This window comes from Lathyrus oleraceus, chromosome 7, assembly GCF_024323335.1.
Source record: "Lathyrus oleraceus cultivar Zhongwan6 chromosome 7, CAAS_Psat_ZW6_1.0, whole genome shotgun sequence".
NCBI lineage: Eukaryota > Viridiplantae > Streptophyta > Magnoliopsida > Fabales > Fabaceae > Lathyrus > Lathyrus oleraceus.
In genome coordinates, this window is record NC_066585.1 from 63,981,323 (window position 1) to 64,005,315 (window position 23,993).

The window sequence follows — 23,993 nt, forward strand, 5'->3', positions numbered from 1 at the left end:
TGCAGGATGAGCCGTCCATTAGGCTGAATCTGATGATAAAAGGGGGTAGTCGTACACTAGACTACACTTCAGAAATGTACCGTACACTAGGTAGCATCTGAGGAGACAAAGGTCTTAATTGGGTCGTACATTAGACCGCATCAGAGCAGAATGAGCCGTCCATTAGGCCGAATCTGATGATAAAAAGGGGGTAGTCGTACACTAGACTACACTTCAGAAATATACCGTACACTAGGTAGCATCTGAGGAGACAAAGGTCTTAATGGGGTCGTACATTAGACCGTATCAGAGCAGAATGAGCCGTCCATTAGGCCGAATCTGATGATAAAAAGGGGGTAGTCGTACACTAGACTACACTTCAGAAATGTACCGTACACTAGGTAGCATCTGAGGAGACAAAGGTCTTAATTGGGTCGTACATTAGACCGTATCAGAGCAGAATGAGCCTTCCATTAGGCCGAATCTGATGATAAAAAGGGGTAGTCGTACACTAGACTACACTTCAGAAATGTACCGTACACTAGGTAGCATCTGAGGAGACAAAGGTCTTAATTGGGTCGTACATTAGACCGTCTTGAAATAGTTGAAGGAATCATATGTTGGGCTGAATCAGAATGAACCGTATGTTAGGCTGTATCTGATAATATCTGTACATGTTGTACTTGCAATAAATGTCTGGGATGGGCTTAAAGATGCCATCGTTAGGAAGATACTGAACTGTAGTCAGAATGAATGTCCCGGGAATTGTATCTGAGATACATATCTGGATCTTGTACATAATTGATAGAGGTGTCTGTCTGAATGAATGTTCCCGTGAATTGCATCTGGAATATGTATCTGAATCTTGTCTGTGATTGATAAAGGCGTCTGCCTGGATGAGCCTTTTACTTTGACTATATCAGGAGGATAATTAACCTGCAAAGAAAGGTTAGCTTTATGCCATGTCATGATGCATGAGATGTTTTATGCTTTCGAAAATAAATGCGAATGTTGTATGCATGCGTATGATGTGAAATGATGTAAGGAATGAGTTATGCGTATGAGAAGTTCTGCTTGGAGACTCTACTGGGGAAAATAAATCCCCATCTACTGATTGGAGATACTTGTAATGATGACCCTTTCGCGGCAGGGGGTTGTTGATTTGGTCTGATGGCGGAAATATTCAACAGAGCCTGGCTGGGGATGGAAGAGAGGATCAATCTGTCTGATGGTGCCAACCTCTGTTGGGGGATAGCTGGCTGTGCCGGGGAATACTGCCCACTTCTTCTGGGGAAGAACAGGCTTGCTGGGGAAGAGAATTGGTAGTGGACTCATCAGGAGCATGATTAGACCTTATCCTCGATCCCAAAGTCTTGTAGTAACTGCTATTGCTATTCTATGTACGTATTTTTGATAAACATTGATCATATTCAAATGCACATATTAATTCAAATTAAATCAATGGACGTTTACGCAAACAAGACGGAAAAAGTAAAAAACAAAAATATCTTTTTTGCAAGAAGGTTGTATTGATTTTGAAAGGAGGCCTATAAACAGGCAATTTGTGTACAAGGAGACAGAAATCCTGGTAAGAGGAAATTGTCGAAACAAAGAGAAAACTATGCAGAAAAAGTCCTATTGATTTTAAGTCTACTACGGCCATTATGTCTTCGAGCATCTCATCCTCTGCTGTCGGATAGAAGTGATTGGCTTGGTCAGTCCCTTGAACTTGGATGAAAGTTGACTGAAAACGGGACATAGTCATACGCTTTAATCCCTAACTTTTGCCTGGACCGCCTTTTCAGGTTTTCAGTCCAACAGGATACCCTTTTTTGCCCAAGCCGCCTTTTCAGGTTTTCGACTTGCCGGGTGTACATCTTTTATATATATATCCCTAATTTTTTCCGAACCCTTTTGGTTCGCCGGGATGCCCTTACTTTTGCCTAGATACGTCGATCTAGCGGGTCTTTTTTATGCGTAGTATTTTTTAACTATGTCCGCGTTCACGGGATGTGGGAAGTCTTCACCATCCATTGTAGCAAGTATCATGGCTCCACCAGAGAATACCTTCTTAACTACAAATGGCCCTTCGTATGTGGGAGTCCATTTGCCTCTGGGATCACCTTGGGGTAGAATGATACGCTTGATCACCAAGTCGCCAATTTGATACACCTGTCTCTTGACTCTTTTGTTAAATGCCTGGGTCATGCGCTTCTGATATATCTGTCCATGACAAACAGCCGCAAGTCTCTTCTCATCGATCAAGTTTATCTGATCGAGTCGTGTCTGAATCCATTCATCTTCATCTAAGCCCGCCTCTTTCATGATCCTTAGGGAGGGAATCTGAACTTCCACTGGTAAAACGGCTTCCATTCCATAGACTAAAGAGAAAGGAGTTGCCCCTGTCGAAGTGCGTACTGAAGTGCGATAACCGTGAAGGGAAAACGGTAACATCTCATGCCAGTCTTTGTATGTTACCGTCATCTTTTGTATGATCTTCTTGATATTCTCATTAGCAGCTTCTACGGCGCCATTCATCTTTGGCCGGTACGGAGAAGAGTTGTGATGCTTAATTTTGAACTGCGTGCAGAGTTCAGTAATCATCTTGTTGTTCAAATTAGTACCATTATCAGTGATAATTCTTTCAGGGATGCCATATCGACAAATAAGACTATTCTTGATGAACCGTGCCACCACATTCTTGGTGACAGAAGCGAATGAGGCCGCCTCTACCCACTTTGTGAAGTAATCAATAGCGACGAGAATGAAGCGATGTCCATTGGAAGCCGTAGGTTTAATCTCTCCGATCATATCGATGCCCCACATTGCAAATGGCCAAGGAGCTGTCAACACGTTCAATGGAGCAGGAGGCACATGTACTTTGTCCGCATAGATCTGACACTTGTGACAGGTTCTGAAGTGACGGTGGCAATCCGCTTCCATGGTAGACCAATAATACCCTGATCTCAGAATCTTCTTGGCCATTGTATGTCCATTAGAATGAGTCCCAAAAATACCGTCATGCATGTCTTCCATAATCCTTTCTGCTTCCTTTTTATCCACACAGCGAAGCAGAGTCGAATCATGATTACGTTTGTATAACACTCCGTTACTCAGAAAGAATTTAGCGGAGAACTTCCTCAGGAATTTTCTGTCCTTGATGGATGCCCCTTCAGGGTATTCCTGAGCTTCTAAATATCTTCTTACGTCGTGGAACCAAGGTTTCTCCTGTACCTTCTCAGTGTTAAGTCCATAACAGTAAGCTGGTTCATCTGACCGTCCGATGGTAATCATGGGAGCTTCGCTGCCCCATCTGACTCTGAACATAGATGACATGGTAGCTAATGCGTCTGCCAACTGGTTTTCCTCTCGTGGAATATGTTCAAATGTTACCTCTTCAAAGTATGGGATTAATGTCATCACCTGCTCTCGATAAGGGATGAGATTTGGATGTTTAGTATCCCATTCCCCGTTGATCTGACTGATTACCAAGGCCGAATCTCCGTACACACTCAAAAACTTGATTCGCCAATCTATAGCAGCTTTGAGTCCAAAAATACATGCTTCATACTCAGCCATATTATTGGTACAATGGAAACATAGTCTAGCCGTGAGAGGTGTATGGTAACCTCCGGGAGAAATGAGTACAACCCCAACACCATGGCCCAATGCATTAGAAGATCCATCAAAGACCATAGTCCATCGGGATCCCCATTCGGGTCCTTCATCTGGTTTAGGTTTTCCATTATCAGTAACAAGCATGACATCCTCATCTGGGAACTCAAAATTCATAGATTGGTAATCGTCCACCGCTTGATGAGCCAAATGATCAGCTAGCACGCTTCCTTTGATTGCTTTCTGGGTAGTGTACTGGATATCGTACTCTGTTAAGATCATCTGCCATCTCGCTATTCTTCCGGAGAGGGCAGGCTTCTCGAACATGTATTTGATGGGATCCATCCTAGAAATCAACAAAGTGGTCTGATTCAACATATACTGTCTTAGTCGGCGAGCAGCCCAGGCCAAAGCACAGCAAGTTCTCTCGAGCAGTGAGTATCTTGTTTCACAGTCGGTAAACTTTTTGCTCAGGTAGTATATGGCATGCTCTTTTCGACCAGACTCGTCATGTTGCCCCAATACGCACCCCATTGAATTTTCTAACACGGTCAAATACATGATTAGAGGTCTTCCTTCAACTGGTGGTATCAGAATCGGAGGTTCCTGGAGATATTTCTTGATTTTGTCAAAAGCTTCTTGACATTCCTCATTCCATATCATCTTTTGATTTTTCCTCAGTAGCTTGAAGATGGGCTTGCAAGTAGCGGTCAAGTGGGAGATAAATCGAGCAATGTAGTTCAAGCGTCCCAAGAAACCTCTGACTTCTTTCTCCGTACGGGGAACTGGCATTTCTTGAATAGCCTTCACTTTAGCCGGGTCAACCTCGATTCCTTTACCGCTGACAATAAAGCCCAAGAGTTTACCGGATCTCACTCCAAAAGTGCATTTGTTTGGATTCAATCTCAACTTGTACTTCTTCAACCTCTCGAACAGTTTGTATAAGTGATCGAGATGTTCTTCTTCAGTATGAGATCTAGCTATCATGTCATCCACATATACTTCTATCTCATGATGAATCATATCATGGAACAAAACCACCATAGCACGCTGGTACGTTGCCCCGGCGTTCTTTAGACCAAATGGCATTACTTTATAACAGAACGTGCCCCATTGCGTCACAAACGTAGTCTTCTCCATGTCCTCAGGCGCCATCTTAATCTGGTTGTAACCCGAGAATCCATCCATGAATGAGAATACTTTGTGTTGAGCGGTGTTATCTACCAGAACATCAATGTGCGGGAGCGGAAAGTCGTCTTTGGGACTTGCTTTATTCAGGTCTCGGTAATCTACGAACATTCGCACCTTACCATCCTTCTTTGGCACAGGCACCACATTAGCAACCCATTGAGGATAAGAAGTAACGGCTAGGAAACCGGCATTGAATTGTTTCATAACCTCGGCTTTGATTTTCTCAGACATTTCGGGACGCATGCGGCGAACCTTTTGCTTGACAGGACGGCAGTCTTCCTTCGTAGGCAGCCGATGCACCACTATATTAGTATCCAACCCGGGCATGTCTTCATAAGACCAAGCAAAAACCTCCACATAGTCGTGCAACATCTGGATCAACCTTACTTTCACACTACTTTCCAAATCTGCTCCTATTTTGACTTCTTTTCTGTCTACCTCAGTACCCAGGTTTACGATTTCGAGGGACTCTTCATGCGGCTGTATAGTCCTTTCCTCTTGCAGTAACAATCTGGCAAGCTCTCCAGGGACTTCACAATCTTCCTCACTTCCATCTTCGGCTTGGTAGATCGGATTTTCAAAGTCATAATGAACAGTAGCGGAATTATTATCAATAGGATCCAGAGTGGATACGGATCTGCAATTTGTTACGTGAGTGTGTGTAAGAAAGCATAGCTTGTTCGAAAGACGGCAGGAAAAAATAAAGAGCGCAATATTTGAATGCGAAAAAGTCCATTGATTTATTGAATATGAATATGCTTATGAAATGACAAAACCCTTAACAAATTAGCTATTGTGCCCCGGGCGTAGACACAATGCTTTAAGAGGTTCAATTGAAAAATAAAGATTTGCAATACTAAATGGACAATAACAATTACTCCTGACTAAAGGAAATCGGGATAGTGTCTTCAGCCTTCCAATTATTGAGTCCGTCGCCAATTGTTGGGTAGATCCAATTATCCAGGTCGCCATCACTGTCAGCATCTTCTACAGCATTGATTTGATCTTTGACCATCTTTTCAGAGTTGAATCCCAGACCAGCTTTGTCAGACTTGTACGGTACGTTGATCAGTTGACCCCAGCCAGTACAACCACCATCTTCGACCACAGCTTGAGCATCTTTCAGAGAAATCATAGCAGGAGGAGCACGAATAACCTTGGGCACACAGGGAGTTGGCTTAAGGACAGGATCGGGCGGAGAAACCACTTCAAATGACTGAGTTGGAGTCTCGAAGAATTCACCATCCATCTCAACGTATCTGAAGGTATGCACACTACTGACAATGTATTCTTCTTCCCCACACACAGTGACAATCTTACCCTCTATCGGATATCTCAACTTTTGATGGAGAGACGAAGCTACAGCACCTGCCCCATGAATCCAAGGGCGTCCCAGTAAGCAGGAATAGGCAGGACGAATGTTCATTACATGGAAGGTAGTATTGAAGACTTGAGGTCCTATCTTGATAGGGAGGACTACTTCGCCATGGACAACACTCTTCGCACCATCGTAAGCACGTACCACAATATCACTAGGCTTCAATTCAATGCCTTTACAGTCAAGTTTATCGAGCACGACTTGCGGTAGCACATTCAAGGAAGAGCCATTATCAATCAACACATGAGCCAAAGTGATTCCCTTACACTCAATAGAAATATGCAGGGCCTTGTTGTGGTCTTTTCCTGCTGGTGTCAGGTCAGCATTGGAAAAACCTAGGCCGTCGTCAACAGTCAGGTTAGCAACATAGTTTTCGAACTGATCGGCGGAGGTCTCTTGAGGTACATGGGCAGTCTTCAGGAATTTCATCAAAGCATGGGCATGAGATTCAGAGGATAACAACAAGGACAACATCGAGATTTTGGAAGGAGTATGCCCCAACTGTTCTACCACATCGAAATCACTCTTGCGGATGATTTTCAGCATTTCTTCCATTTCTCGTTTGGCAACATCTTCAGTAGTAGCTTCGATCGGTGTCTCTGACTGAGAAGGGTTGACTGGTTCTTTTCCTCGGTTTTCGGGAACCGGAGGTGAGATCTCTGGAGAGAAGATCCTTCCGCTTCGAGTAACTTTACTAGTCCCAACAATGTCATTAGGATTAGCAGAATTGCCAACTTGCTTTACACCATGGATGTAAACATCACCTCCATAATTCCACGGAATAGCTTTGCTTGAGGAATACGGGATCGGGCCAGGTGCAGTAATGATCAGGGGAGCTACTCTGGGCTCAGCAATAATCTTTACAGGTATTCTGGGAGCAGTAATCTTCACTGGAATTTTGGACCTCGCAATCACAGATACTTCTTCAATAGGGTTTTCTGCCTTAGAAACCCTTTCAAAGAGGATTGTACGATCGTCCATCAGTCGTTGGATACCATTCTTCAACTTCAGACAGTCCTTCGGCCGGAGTATGCAGAGATTGCAATCTTCAGTACAACCTGGAAATAAACCAGCTTGCAATAAATTCCTCTTTATGATCGGGAGAGGAGATGTTAAGTCCGCTACAGTAGTGATGAGAGAACCGTCATCGAGAGCATTAACAGCTTTGTCATGATTAGGCATAGGAGCAGTGATGACATTAGGAGTCTCCGGAGGCTCGAACTCAATTTCTCCAGCTTCGATCATATCCTGAATCTTATTCTTCAATGGCCAGCAATCGTTTGTATCGTGCCCGGGGCTATCGGAGTGATACGCACACCTGGCATTGGGATTATAACGAGAAGAGGAAGTGTTGGGATTTGTAGGAGGATCTCTGAGGGTGATCAAATTTGCCTTTAGCATTCCCTGCAGTGCCTGTGCCAAGGTCATATTGATCCTGGTGAACTGCCTTCTTGGTCTGTCTTGTCTTTGTTGGAAGTTCTGAGATGGCGGTGCTGCGATCGTCACTGCTCCAACGGCGTGGTCACCATTTTTCTTATTATGATTCTTCTGACCATACACCGCATTCGATTCATTCTTCCCATGGTAGGACTTTTTGCTGCTTGTAGAAGTAGCTGCCTGTAACTTCCCACTCCGAATGCCGCTCTCCACCCGTTCGCCTGTCAGTATAAGTTCAGTGAAACCTGATGAAGAACTCCCCAGTAGGTGGCTGTAGAATGGGCCAGTCAGGGTACCCATGAACAGGTCTACTAATTCTCGGTCAGTCATAGGGGGCTTGACTCTGCCAGCCAAATCTCTCCATTTCTGAGCATACTCTTTGAAGCTTTCTTTAGATCCCATGGCCATGTTCTGCAACTGTAGCCGAGTAGGTGCTAATTCAGAATTGTACTGGTACTGCTTATAGAAAGCCGTTGCTAAATCAGTCCAGGTGCGGATGTCAGAGCTCTCGAGCTGATAATACCATTCCAACTGAGTGCCAGACAGACTTTCTTGGAAGAAGTGGATCCACAGTTTCTTATCAGTGGTATGCGGCTGAATCTTTCTCACATAGGCCCTTAGATGCATCTGAGGACAAGACGCACCATCATACTTAGTGAAAGTGGGGATTTTGAATTTGCGGGGAATGGTCACATCGGAGACCAGACCCAGACTTTCGAAATCCAGACCAGGTGTCTTCTGACCCTCCATGGCTAGCATGCGTTCTTCCAGCAGTTTGTACTTATCATCTCTTGGAGAGTACTGTTCATTTTCATACTCTTCATCTTCATCCTCAGGGTTAGAGAAATCAGGATTCTCCTCCTCTGAATCAATTTCCGCCCCCTCTTCTGGACCATTCGGGATTCCAAATTTGATTCCCGTAGCCTGTCCTTTACGCCTTCTGCCCGGGTTAATGAAGCTCACAGCTTTCTTGTCCTTCTTCTTTTCGGCCAAAAGAGCCTTCAGTTCCTCCTGCCCCTTGGATAAGCTTAGCATCATCTCCTTGAACTGAGCATTCTGAGTCTGGAGATCTTTGACAGTTTGCTCGAGATCCATTTTTCTGTTTAAGAGGCAGACCGTGAGAATATGGTCCTTTAGAATACCTGTTATGCAATGTTATGTTATGTGATGCAATGCATGAAATGTTTTCAAGGACTTTTGGAATTTAACTTTGCATAAATCACCAACAAGAGAGAAATGTTTATTGCTACTTTTTTAATCAATGTTCATTACAAAAGGAATAATAGTAAAATACAATGACATCTCAAATCTCCCAGGGGCGACTTCTTTTTGGGCGAAGATATGCATTGAGTCTTCGTTCCTCATTAAGCTGACTGGTGAGCTCTAATACTTTCTTCCTTTCTGCATTGAACTGAGCTTCGAAAGTATCTCTCTCCTCTCTCAACTGGGTCCAGGATCTTTTCAATTCCTCAGCATCAGTAGGCATATCTGGGTAAGAAATGATCTGGGAAGTACCTCCTTCGACCTCCGATTCAACAATCAATGGTCCGACTGCAAGATATGGCATGACAAGTTCACGAGCTCTGGCGCGGACCCATCTGAGATAAGGCTCCATAGGAATAGAATTTTCTTGCCTAAATTGCTTCTTTTCACCATGCCCCAAGCTCGTACAAACTTTTGACGGAGATTTTGAGGGTCATTGTCATAGTCGAACACTGTACCTTGAATAATCATTTCATGTGGACCATCTCTTCGGGCATACCCAAACTGACGTAGGGCTAAGGCAGGATTATAAGTAATACCTCCTCTTATCCCCATGAGGGGTACATTAGGGAATTCTCCACAACGGTCGATGATGATAACATTTTCTCTGAGGTTAGAACACCACCGGATGTCTGAATGGGAGAGTGTCATTATCCTTTGAGACCATTTCAGATTTTGATCATTCTTCAAGACTGATTGAGGGAGGTGCGAAATAAACCACCTAGACAACAATGGTACGCAGCACATGAGAGTCCCTTGCTTCTTCATAGTACGAGTGTGAAAGGAATGCAAGACATCTCCAAGCAAGGTAGGCACAGGGTTATGAGTGAGGAATATCTTAATAGCATTCATGTCTATGAATTGGTCTGGATTAGGGAATAACACCAAACCATAGATTAACAATGCTAGAACATCTTCAAAAGCATGAACATTCATAACTTTTAGGAATTCTCGGGCCTTACTTATCAGAAATTTGGCGAGTAAACCTTTAATTCCACTTCTTGTTACCCAATTGGTCTCAATGTCAGATTTCGTCATGTGTAAAGCTGCGGCAACTTCTTCAGACTTTGGCATCTTTTCTAAACCGCTGAAGGGTATTTGATCCAGGATAGGTATCCCAAGCAGCTGGGAGAATTCTTCTAACGTGGGTACCAACTGATAATCTGGGAAAGTGAAGCAATGATGCTTAGGATCGAAGAACTGGAATAGGACTCTCATCATATCTTCTTTGAAACCCGTGGTAACCAGATTGAGGAGATGACCATGTTTCTTGTTGAACTGAGCATGATCGGGGAGTTCTGACACCAAATCCTTGAGTTGAGGAGAGATTGCTACAAGATTGATCCGGATAGTCTTCCTGGAAGCCATAACCTGTTCAAAGAGCAAAGCTAAATTCCTAAGTCCTTGAAATGGTTAGTATGATGATGTTATGATGTTATGATGTTATGCAAGCACAAGCATGTCACACAACAATTATTCCTAGGTTTTAAGGCTTGCATGAGTTCCATAGGTAAGTACCCTCCCCACTGAAGTTTGGTTGGTTCAACCTGTCCTAGAATAGTAACCGGGTTCTAGAAGGATCTCAGATCATCGACCTTTCTTTAGGTCCACTTCAGTGCAACACCAAGTGGTTGACCGAAGCTTCCCTAAAGTCCAATCTCAAAGAGTGTAGTATCGAGTATCAACCAACCTCAATCGGAACCGAAGTCAGTTATCTCACTACTTTCTAATGGCTAGGATAAGTCAATTAGGGTTCTAAAGGTCTGGTTAATGCTTTGATGACACCACGCGGAAGCCAAATTTTTCCTCAAGTAACATGAGGAACATCAGGACAACCAAAGTGTCACATTAACCGTAACTATCATTTTAACCATTCCAGTATACGCCGGATAGTCGCGATGATCTATTGCTACTTACCTAAGGTACACTAGATCCGGGTGTAGGATCTTTCACTCAAAGCCCCCCTTAAAAGAAGGAATAATAAAACATAAATGATTTTTTTTGTTTTTTAAGATGGACCTCTCTTTGTAGTCCCCAGCAGAGTCGCCAGTTCTGTCATACGGTGAACTGACTTTATTGGATTTGTAATCGCAATGTCGCGGTTAGCAAGAGTCGCCACCGACTTTTCTTTTATCCAATAAGGAAAGGTGGAAAAGAACAGGAAAGACCTTAATTTTAAATTCTTAGGTTCGGGAGGTACTTTATACAAAGGGAAGGTATTAGCACCCTTTGTATCCATGGTTATCCATGGGCTCTTAATTGCTCAATCATTTATGTTTTCTAGTTTGAAAAAGGTGGTTGAGAAAGGTGTGAAAAATGTTTTGCAAAATGAGAATTTAACTTTGTAATGATTCTTGCATGAATGTATACAAAGTGGTTATCTCGTTTTAATTTAGAAAATAGTTTAGAAAAATATAACTCGACAATGATCCTAGTGCGGATGTATGCTAAGTGGTGATTTTCCAAAAAGATGTTTGAAAGGTGTGAGGTGAAAAGTATATTTTTTTGGTTATGAATGAGCAATTTAGGTTATACCTGTCCGAGGTCTTTCCGGGCATTTCCTATCCTTATGAGGGTAAAACTGTCCTTACTATTGAGAAGTAAGTAGTTTTATCCTTGGGATGTAGAAGGGTCATCGTAGGGTCATTGATAGGTCATTGAAGGCAACAGTTGTGAGGATACCTTAGCATTCGAAGGGACGATCATCATTTAACCGTAGGCTATACCGAAGGGTCATCGAGGGACGAAATCGTATTTCCGAAGGCAACATCCGAGGGACTATGATGATTTTACCGAAGGGTCTTTGCTAAGGATATCCCCATATTCGCGGGACATGACCGTTATACCGTGATACCGTAAGGCAGCAAAGAGAGGTCCAAGATCACTTATTTAAAGGTCATATTTTAAAGTCAATTAAGTAATTAAGTCCATACTAAAATCAATGCATTAAAATTAATACATTAAAATTAATACATTAAAATTAAGACATTAAAATGAACACATTAAAATTAATTAGGCCACTTAGGGTGAGTCTCCACAAGGGTATCCCACAAATAAAGTGGGAGACCTAAACAGCAATCTTTTCCCGGGACATATGAACCTTTGCAAAATTCAGCAAACGGGTTAGAATACCAAATCAGGGTGCAATCGAGAGTTGCACCAAAGTAATAGGTAAACAAAGCATGGTTACAACAATAGGACGAAGAACAGCGACATCCATTACAACAATTCAAAGTATCCAGGCATACTTAAGTTACATGCAAAGCCTCAAATATATTTATGAATCTCAATTATGATATCACATGTGAATTAGGAACATAAAGCGATAATAGTAACGCAAACCTGTTTGCAATTGAGTCGCAACCTTGAATTGGCCGATCGGATAGAATTGAGCGGAGGTGACCTTGCTGCCGCCGTAAGATTAGATTCGGTAAAAGGCACACAATAGTTTCCGTTGTAGAAACTATTGTGCGAAAAGAATTAACTAAATACCAAAAGGGAATCCGGAATTGCAAAAGAAATAGTGTAGCACTTGTAAAACACAATGCCTAAGCTGCTGGAAAAGAAGAAAAAAATGCAAAGGCGAAAACGGCAAAGGAAAAAGAATCTCGGAAAAAGCCCCCTTTTAGGTTTTCAAGGTGGCTATTTATATTGGTGTCATTAGGTCATGCATGCTGCCCAAAAAGTCTTCAACGCGCGCGTGGATCTAGGGCCCAACGGATCTTCAAGTCTCCGAAGCATTATCTGCGCCCAAAAAGTAGGGGAATGGTGTGACGTTCGTCACACCATGCGTGACGCCCGTCACAGGGGTGTGCGAGGCGTGACGCTCGTCACAGCCTCTGTGACGCTCGTCACAGATGCCACACCCGTGTTCTTGTACTTTGGGTTGGGCTTTGCTGTTTGGATCGTTTTCTTTCCTTTTTGCACCCCTTTTCCTCCGCTTCCAAATAAACCACTTTCATATTATCACTACGTGAGCGTGTAGCGAGTAGGCCAATTTGGGTCATTCGCGAGCTGGGCCTTAGTTCCTTTAAGTGTCATAAAAATGAGTCGGAGTGCCCTGAAATGTCTTGAAATATTAATGGGCAAATTTTGGGGTATGACAACTGCTTTACCCCATAAGGATTTTGGCAAATTCTTCTGCTTCAGTATGCATCTTGCCATATCCAATATTGTCATATATCTTCTTTCTGCTATTCCATTATGTTGAGGCGTGTAAGGAGAAGTTACCTCATTATCAATACCATGTTCTGCACATAACTCTTCAAACGTCTTGGATGTGTATTCACCACCTCCATCTGTAGGCAAAACCTTGATCTTCTTTTCACTCTGATTTTCGACAAGCTTCTTGAATCTCTTAAAGATTTCAAATACTTCTTTCTTTCGCTTGATCATATAGACCCACAACTTTCGACTATACTCATCAACAAATGAAACAAAATACATGTTCCTACCAATGGTATGATCCTCGAACGGGCCACATACATCTGAATTTACTACTTGTAGTATGCAAGAGGATCTCATTAGTATAGTCGAAGCAAAAGAGTTTATGGATTGCTTCCCTACTAAGCAACCTTCACAGAGCTTGTCGGCCATTAGAAAACTCGGTATGCGATTTACCATATCTTGAGTAATCAGTTGATTGAGTGATCTAAAATTCAAATAGCCAAACCTCAAATACCATAACCAACTATCATTGTTGTCGACAATGGTCTTCAAGCATTGTATCTCTATCGAGCATATCTTGATCTTAAATGTTCTGTTCTTCGACAATAGAGACTTTAAGACCATATTATTCTTTATATCGAACATTTCTAAGGCTCCATTTTTCATCACGACTGAGAAACCTTTTTTGACCAGTTGTCCAACACTAAGCAAATTGCACTTCATTCTAGGTACGTAGAGTATATTTTGATCTTAGATTTTCCACCATTGTCCCTCTGAATAAATGTGTCGCATGTACCTTCTTCTTGCAACAAGCTATTATCTGTAAGTTTTATCTTGCACTTCTTCAATTCGTCGAAGTCTACTAACCACTCTCTTCAACCAATCATGTGGTTCGAACAACCTGTGTTGAGAAACCAAATCTTGGAGTCAACATGCTCATCTGCAACTGCAACCATAAACACCAAATCTTCAGATTCAGTTGAATCTTGACGTGCAAGATTTTCTCATTCGTCATTGCCTTTTGTCGCTCCCTTGTCTTTTCTAGACCAACAATGTTTGGCCAAGTGAATCCATTTTCACAGTTGTAACACTACACACCTTTCTTTTCTTCTTTATTATTAAAAGTTCCTTCTCCTCTTTTGGAGGATTCATAATCGACCTTATGCTTTTGAGAGTTCGACCAAGACTTCTTACTCTGAGTCTTGCCTCTGAACTTGTTAGAACCATCATGCTTCTTCCATGTTTGAGCATGTAGTTCCTGTATCGAATCTTGAACGCCCTTTCTTTCAACAATTCTCAACTCATGTGCATCCAACGAACCATTCAAATCTTCCAACTTCAGTGTTTCAAGATTGATGGATTCTTGAATAGCAACGGTAATGTGATCAAAGTGAGAGGTTAACGCATGCATTACCTTCTTGGCTATCATCTTATCAGTTATGGTTTCATCACAACCTTTCATGAGATAAACAAGATTCTGCACCTTAGCAACATAACATGCAATCTTTTTGTCTTCTCCCATTGCAGTTATTTGTACTGCCGTCGAAGCGCCTACAGCTTGACGCCTTTAACCTTCTCACCACCTTCGTAATACTTCACCAGAACATCCCTTGCCTCTTTTGTTGATTCAGCATGAGAAATTCGATCAAAATTCATCGAGTTTATCGCCGATTGAATGCAGAACAGTGCCTTGAAATCTTTCTTCTTGGCATCCTTGTGGTTGACTCTCTGAGCATCAGTGCATTTGCAGCAAGTACAGGAACGACATTAGTAACCACTTCAAGGGTTTTACGAAAGTCAAACAACGATTGCATTTGTTTATTCCACCGAATCCAATTCTTACCGTCAAGAACCGGAAGAGAGTTTGGAATACCACCATTATTGTCGTTCATCTTTGCAGCGATCAATTAACAACCCACAATCCCGGAAACACGATCACCAACGTGTGATTCTTGAAAAGACGATCAAGAAAATCGGAACTCTAGATACCAATTTGTTAGTGCATGAGGCAGTTGCGTGAGAGAAGAATTTGTGTCAAAAGAGAGAGAGAAGAATAGATAAAATAAGATTATTATTATTATTGAATGAGTAGATAGTACACAATTGAATGACAAGTTATATCTATTTATATACCTGTTCATAGGCTTGAAGCAGACTAAATAAGTAACTTTGATTATATTCATAACACACTTGAGCTTTTAAATTTAAAAGTGTTTACAATGTTGTTTTCTTCATGGTTAATGAAGATCGCTTTTAAAGGTGTTATAACACATGTTTGTTTTATGTAGTAATTTCAGAAGTTTTTTTTTTAATCTGATTCAGTAAATTTATTGTTGAGTTAAAAACTCATAATGATATGAAATAAAAGATTTTCCAAATTTTATAAAAAAAAGTACTATTTCAATCATTTATTTTTTTTACAACGTCAAAGCATGTTTGTTAAAAATAAAATAACGTGGAAGCGTGAAACAGATACATCCATCAATTTCTCCCAAAAATTCTATTCTTAGTTACGTCAAATTTCTACCTTTCGCAATCCATAAATCATGGATCTTCATTAGTTATTTTCTCTTGATTGTTTTCATTGAGTCTATTCCATTACTCCAAATTTACATTCTCAAATTTACATTTCTCATTGCGTTTCTTTCTCATTGCTGACAAAATGGTATGGTTTCTCTTGTTCTTTCTTTCAATATTTTTCCAGCCAAATAATTTTGCATGATGATTGAAACTGAATTTTCAATGACAGGCGAACGCGGCGTCTGGAATGGCTGTGCATGATGATTGCAAACTGAGGTTTCAGGAGCTAAAATCAAAGAGGAGCTACCGGTTCATCGTGTTCAAAATCGAAGAGCAGCAAGTCGTCGTCGATAAATTAGGCGAGCCGACAGACAGTTATGATGATTTTATGGCTAGTTTTCCGGCAGATGAGTGCCGATACGCTGTCTATGATTTTGATTTCACAACCGATGAGAACTGCCAGAAAAGCAAGATCTTCTTTGTTGCATGGTAACTTTTTTATCCACTTCTTTGTTTTAGTTGCATTACTAATACTATTATACGAGAATTGATAACAATTAGTTCTTTCTAAAGAACTCAATAGTTTCCGTTCAACTAACTAAACCCCAAAAAGACGAAATTATTGGATGGGTTTGAATCATGATTATAAATTGTAAGATGCGGTTGTCGGTCGATGTTGCGATTGCGGTCATTGTGTGCTAGGCTGTTGAGGTTTAATTAGGATGTGTTTGACATATACCGGTAATAAAACACTTTAAAAAAATTTGGGAAAATTTTTCTTTATATATAAATAGGAATAGAGAGTAAATTAAGGATATGTTTGAAACACTTTTTAATTTTAGTTTTTAAAATTTGTTTTTCAAATCTATTTTAAAAAATTATTTTTAAGAAGAAAATTAACAAAAAAAATTATTTGATAAATTAATTTTTAAAAACTATTTAAAAATATGAAAATGAAAAAACTTGTTTTGATAATCTAATCTTTTAATAGTATTTTAAGAAGAAATAAAAATGCATATTTTATCATTTACTTTTAAAATCTATTTTATTGTATAAAATATTACAAACTTAAGAAAATTAATTAATATTTGGTCGAATACAAATAATTGGGTTAAATCAATTTTTAATTTTACAAATCACATAACACTTGTTTGTAATAATAATAAGAAAAAAATGGAATTCCACGTTTAAATAGAAAAAAAAATTATATAGTGAAAATAATTAAGAAACACAAAAAAAGATTAAGTAAAATAAATAAACATATTTGAAAATGTTACTTATACATAAAAAAAAAGTATAAATAAAAGAAATAACATACTCTTTCAAATACGCTTTTCTATTTTATTTTTAAAATATAAAAATGATTAAAATTACATTAATGTTACTAATGAAAATTATAAATTTTTATGTTTTTTCTTCAAGTTTTATTATACTAAAAAGTAAGAAGCAAAACACAACTAAACTGTTCCACTTTTTTGCTTTTAAAAACTTGAAAAATAGAAATGAGTTTTTAAAAACACTTTTGCAAAACATTATATTCAAACAAGTTTTTAAATTTTAAATTTTCAAAAACCAAAAAAGAATTTTTAAGATGCATTTCAAACAGGCTCTAAGTTTTTTATTCTTAAATTTTGAATTTCGATAAAAGATATTTGAAGAAAATTGATGAAATTGTCTGATGTGATTTCTACGGACGGTTGGATGCATGATTATGTCTTGGTTGTATAGGTCTCCGGATACCTCAAGGGTGAGGATGAAGATGGTGTATGCAAGTTCCAAGGATAGATTCAAGAGAGAATTGGATGGCATTCAAGTTGAACTGCAAGCAACTGATCCAAGTGAGATGAGCTTGGACATTGTGAAAGCGAGAGCCCTCTAAGCCATTCTTGCTAAATATGTTGTCATGTTATGCATCATTCTTTCTTGTACTTAGATACATTGTTTGGTTTTCTAGTGATTTTTTTAGACTCTCGGCTTGTTTGAACTTGAAGGGCAATGTGTGGTGGGTTCAAGATTAGTAACATATATTATATAGATTGGTTTGGTTCTCTTACAATTTGCCAATTTGACCACTTGATTTTTCACTTGAGGTTACATTTTGTGCAATAGATGCTACCGAAAGAATGACATGTGTAATGTCCTTTTCTTTTCTTGCTAATGTATGTTCATTTTTCTATCTCTTTTTATTGTGGAAGTATATTGATATAGATCAAAATGAGTTTATTTACAATAGAAGAGATGTGATTTACATGTATGAAAAACCAATACAATCTATAAGCCTGAGACCAGGTTCACACATGGATAATGTTTGATACAAATTTCCCATTTGGTAACATAGATTAGAGCAAGGCATAATAAGACATGAGTTTTTATTCTGTGTATAAAGTGTTACATCCTACTCCAAAAGTGTTTAAAACGCAATATAATAGAAAATAAAGAAAATTTTGTTCAATTTTTTAAAGCAAAATACACCAAAAAATTTGTTCCATTTTAAAATAACTCGCACAAAAAACATTATTTAATTATACATGTGAAATAAACATAAACAATCACCGAGTTCTTTTAATAATTCAATAGTGAACAACCATATGTCGACTAAACCATACGTCAATTGACTCAAAGGTCACTTGAACCATACGTCGACTAACTTATTAACAACGTAGTAAAAATATTTATCTCCCATGATAACGATATCTCTATCACTCATTCTGAGGTCCCCTCTTCAAGTGTTTTCATCTTGTAATCCATCCTCACAAAGGATGTGCAAATATTCACATGGTAACACAAGTATTTTCATCTTGTAATCCACCCTCACAAAGGATGCGCAAATAGTCACATGGTAACACAGGTTAGAAGTTGTAATTTGATAGTTTGTCAAAAGCTAGCATTCGACTAGGTCGAAACAGTTAATTGAAGGTGTAGGAGTCAGTTATGTTCAACTGACTCAAATACAACATATAATTGATATGTCCAAATATAATTTGTAGTTTTGTATTTTGTACTTTGTATGTTTTTGGCTTGGATGATTTGTATAGTTTTGGGCCTGGGTTTTAATTGCCTATATAAAGGCATTGTATGATGTAAAGGTAGACCAACTTCACTCAATAATATCTCTCTTTTTACAATTCAGTGTAATTTTAATCTCTTTTCTCTATTCTTATTCTTCTGTTATCTTTCTTGAAAACCCATTTGTTCCAACAAATTAGTATTAAGGAGCTTCGGTTGCGATTCAGAGAGAATATGTAATGGCAAACAGAAACACAACATCAATGCAATTTCCAGCAAATTTACCGATTTTCAAAGGTGAGAACTATGAACGGTGGGTTGTGTAGATGAATGTGATCTTTAGATTTCAAGATGTGTCTGAAATCCCGAATGATGGAGTACCGACATTGGAAGCGAATGCAGATGATGTTCAGCAAGCTGCGCACAAGGAGCGAAGAAAGAAAGATGGAAAATGTTTGTTCTTGATTCACCAATGTGTGGATTCTAATTTGTTCGAGAAGATGATTGAAGAAGAAACGACCAAAGGAGCGTGGGACAAGTTAAAGAACTTGTACGGAGGAGATGAAAAATTGAAAAGGGTGAAGCTGCAGACGTTGAGAAAGCAATTCAAGATGACTCAGATGAAGGAAGATGAACCAGTCTTGGAATATCTTTCATGTGTGGTTTTGTTAACGAACCAGATGACTGTGAATTTTGATTACATTGTAGTGTCAATTGAAGAGTTCAAGAACTTATCTGAGATGAAGTTGGAAGAACTTAAAGTTTCATTAGAGGCTCCTGAAATGAGGATGAAGCAGAGGAACTTAGAAAGGGGGAAGGTGGTTGAACATGCATTACAAACAAGATTCATCAAGAAATCTGGGAAAGAAAAGGCGAAGTAGGGAAAGAATCTTGCTAATGATGAGAAGCCAAGCAAGAACTCAAGGAATCACCCTGATTCGATCAAGAAAGGCATGGGCAACAAGTATTATGGGAAGAAAGTTGACATGAAGGAGATGCAATGTTATAATTGTCAAGGATTTAGCCACTATGATCGAGACTGTTAAAGAAAGAAGGATGCACGACTGAAAGATAGTAATGAAGTGATGTATTCCCATGCTAAAGATAGTGGTTCTGACGATGTGCTACTCATGACCAACACTCAATCGAACACTGAGCAAATCAACATGTGGTACCTGGATTCAGGATGCAGCGAACACATGATTGGTAATAAAAAATGGTTCACCAAGCTGGATGAATCAGTTGAGATAGTGATAAACTTGTCATATGGTAGGCATACCATATTAGGTTGAAAAAGAGATATTTTTGTTATCAGAAAGGATGGTCGAAAAGCCAGAATCATTGATGTGTTGTATATACCTTCGATGATAAGCAACTCGATAAGTGTAGGTCAATTATTTGAAAAGGGGTACAACATGAAGCTAGAAAAGAATCAGATGAAGGTGTATCATCATGATGGAAGGTTGATTCTGAATACACCAATAGGAGACAATAGGACCTTCAAGGTAAAGATCAACACAGTTGATCACAAGTTCCTTGCTTCGACTGTAGAAGAAGACAAGAACTGGCTAATGGCATCACATTTATGTACATCTAAACTTCTGAAGTTTAGATATGCTCAACTAGAAAAAGATGGTGTATGGGTTACCTCATGTGAAGGAACCAAGTCAGGTGTATGAGGAATGTTGCAAAGCAAATCAGACTAGGAAAACCTTCAAACATGACTTGCCCATGAGGTCGAAGGAAAATCTGGAGCTAATTCACTTTGATGTATGTGAACCATTTGAAGTAAGGTCGAATGGAGGTAACTATTATTTCCTAACATTCATAGATGAACTCACTAGATATATGTAGATTTACCTTATTGAAAGGAAGAGTGAGGTATTCACATACTTCAAGAAGTTCAAAAAGAAAAGTGGATGCAGGTTGAAGAAACTGAGAACTGATGGTGGTGGTGAATACACCTCTCGAGAATTTGCTAGATTTTGAAATGAGGAAGATATAAAGAATGAAGTCGCTACACTCTATACACCTCAGGATAGCAGTATGCATTCTAAACAAATGTCCAACCTAGAACATGGCCGAGAAGACTCCTTATGAAGCTTGGACAGGTGTGAAGCCGAATGTTAGTTATCTTAGAATATTTGGATCAATGTGCTTCAGGCATGTATCTGAACGACCGAGGAAGAAATTAGATGATCGAAGTCAGACTATGGTGCTCATAGGTTATCATTTGACTGATGCATATAAGTTGTATTCACCAAATGATCAGTTGAGATATTCTAGTGGATGAAAGCAAAGGGTGGGATTAGAGTCATGGGTCAATTCGACAGGAGTCAGATACAGTTACAACTGTGTTTGAAGAAGACCAACAAACTGAAGTCCCAACCAACTAAGTGAAGAACCACCTGAGCAGAATGCTATGAGATCGACTAGAGAAAGAACTGAGTCAATAAGGCTAGTTGGATATGATAGATTTATAGATCAAACAAACTGAAGTCCCATACCCTGAACATGATTTTAGGCTTGGCTAGGCAACTTGGCCAGCTTGGCCAATCCATATTTTGATGTCCTTAATCATTGAATTAGGTCTAGTGTCTTGAAACAAAGTTGAAGAGGGATTCATTTAGGACATTTGGATCCAAGTAGATCCTTAAAAGGTTAAAAGATGAAAAAAGTATGGGGTTTGAACCAAATGGTAGGCCAAACTTGCAAAAACTTGACCAACCAACATGCCCTAAAATGCAATTTTGGAGTTTTCTTGAATTTCAAGGTACCATGGTGATTGTTTGAAGTTCACATGAATAAACCTTGATAGAAACCAAGCCTTGATACTTTGTGGAATGATTATGGGCCATGATTATGGTTGAAACCAATGATTTTAAGTTGATAATTTAAAGGTTCAAACCAAAAAACATTCACTTGTATTATGGATGAATGAAGTGGATGAAATGAAATTGAATTAGATGTAGATGGACTAATTAATGACGAAATGACCAATGTAGGATGAGGTGATCAAGTGAAAAGGCCAAACATAGAAGAAAAGGAGGCACAACTAGGGTTTCTTGGATAAAAAAGGTTCCTCAAAGGCCAAGGTCAAACAAGCTAGGGTTTGGGATGGATGAGGTGTCTTGGAGTAGTTTCACAAGGTTGGTTATAATAAATGTTTGGATATTAGGGTTCCTCAAGGGCAAGGTCAAAGAATAAATTCAAATGATGACTTGTACAAGGCACAAAGGATCAAGGGATTGTGGTTGAGGTCCATGGATGACCAAATGAACAAGCAAGGCTTTTAATCAAGGCTCACCAACCAAATTAGGGTTTTTAGGTGAGTGGAGTGACTTGCATAGTCTCACAAGGTCAATAAGGTCTTGAGAAGAAATTAGGGTTTAGGGTGGCTTGGTCACACCCCATCATAATCAAAAGATCTTGGTGGTCCTCAGATATGAACATCATGCCCTGAGTTTATGTTTCCTTTTGTTATGGGTATAAATGCAAATGAGATGATGATATGATGAAAGTATGTTAATAAATTAGGGTTATGAAGATGATATGAATGTAGGGTGAATTTGGGGGTGTATGACAGCTGCCCCTATTTAATCTTCTCGGGTCTGAATGTACGGATAGCAACAACTTTCACACGTTCGAGATAGGAGAGGATTAAATACAAAAAATATCCAAAAAATTTCCCTACTGAGGATGAGGGTGGTATGAGACGGGTATGTGTGAGGAAGTGTTAATGGGATGGAAAATAACTTAGATATGTAATTATCTTCTAGGGATTGAACATGGTGTTTTGTGGGGAGAACATGGTTAGTTATATGATGGTTACGTCATGATATGTATGATATGCAATACATGCTATAAGTATTTTTTTTAATGGCAATAAAAAGAGAAAATAAGCTCTATGATAAAAGGTCAAAGAGAAGGGGAAATGTCTTCGATGGGGATAAGTCTCTTATGCAACGGGTGGTGATAGTCCCTAGCAACGGTTGGGAATGTTAAAATTTTTGGTGACAGCCGTTAGCAACAGCTGGGGAGTTTAAAGTTCAGTGACAATTCCTAACAACAACTGGAATACCTAACTTTTGTTGGGGATATTTAGATTAAGTGATGATTCCTAGCAACGACTGGAATTCCTTACTTCTAAAAATGATAATCCCTAGCAACTGCTTGAGGAAAACTTAAGTTCAATGACGATTCTTAGCAACAGGTGAAATACCTTAATTCTGCTGAAAAGATTTAGGTTCAGTGACGATTCCTATCAACAACTGGAAATACCTGACTCTAATGTTGATGGTCCTAGCAACGGCTGGTGAAGGTTTTAGTTTAGTGACGATTCCTAGCAACAATTGGAATACCTGACTTCTGTTAGGGAGATTTAGGCTCAGTGACGATTCCTAGCAATGGCTGGAATACCTGACTCCTTAAGGAAAGATTTAGATTTAGTGAAGATTCCTAACAACGACTGGAATACCTGACTCTTAAGGGTATTGGCCCTAGTAACGGCTGGGGAAATTTAGGTTCAGTGACGATTCCTAGCAACAGCTAGAATACCTGACTTCTAAGGTATTAACCCTAACGTCAGCTAGGGGAATTTAGATTCAGTGACGATTCCTAGCGACAGATGGAATACCTGACTTTTAAAGATAATGATCCCTAGCAATGGCTGGGAAAATTTAGGTTCAGTAACGATTTCCTAGCAACGGCTGGAATACCTGACTCCTAAGGATGTTTATAAGAAATTACTTTTAAGTAAGATTTAAATGCTACTTATGAAAGGAGAGTAACTTCGATGTTTTCCTTTGAAAGTTGTTTTATTTTATTTAAACCCAAAATTTTCGCATGCAATATTTATTAAAGAAATTCATATTTCACAAACAAAGAAGAGAAAGGTAAAAATATTGAGCACATATGATGAAAAATATTTTATCGGTAGAAGGTAAACCCTTAAGTGGGTAATTTACATAAGGAGACAATTCCTAAAAGAGGTGATTGCGAAAAGAAATTGAAAAACAATAATGGCAATGAGAAAAACTCGTATTTCCACTGAGTTCTTATTTCTGCTATAGTCCCCATGTCTTCGAAGGTCTTCGGATCATTCTGTTGAAGAAGGTGATTGGATCGGTTCTCCACTCGGAATTGTGATGAACACATTCAAAATATTCTTTGAAGACCGTAACCTATCGCTTTTATGAATCCCTAACTTTTGGCATTTATGGCATGTATGGACGCATTTATATGGCATGTATGGCATGGGGGTATCATGTATCTTGTCAGCATAAATATGGCATTTATCGCATGTTTGGACGTGGCGGTAGCATTCAACCTCCATAGTCATCCAATAATAGACAGCCTCATGATTTCATTGACCATTGTGTGCCCACCAACATGCTTATCAAAGGAGCCTTAATGAATTTCCATTATAATTCGATTT

At 39.3% G+C, this 23,993-nt stretch overlaps 1 protein-coding gene across 1 annotated transcript; it reads left to right on the plus strand.

The window, feature by feature from the left end:
• Window positions 1-15,557: 15,557 nt before the first annotated feature.
• LOC127103425 (actin-depolymerizing factor 7) lies at window positions 15,558-17,677 on the plus strand. Its single transcript, XM_051040687.1, has 3 exons — window positions 15,558-15,695; window positions 15,780-16,039; window positions 17,279-17,677. The coding sequence occupies exons 1-3, from the start codon at window positions 15,693-15,695 to the stop codon at window positions 17,427-17,429; spliced, it is 414 nt and encodes a 137-aa protein (XP_050896644.1). The 5' UTR covers window positions 15,558-15,692; the 3' UTR covers window positions 17,430-17,677.
• Window positions 17,678-23,993: the final 6,316 nt, after the last annotated feature.

Bases quoted from the DNA above. Each gene is read 5' to 3' on its own strand.
- LOC127103425 (XM_051040687.1), top strand. The intron at 16,040-17,278 runs GTAACTTTTTTA...TTGGTTGTATAG, and splicing joins AAGATCTTCTTTGTTGCATG to GTCTCCGGATACCTCAAGGG.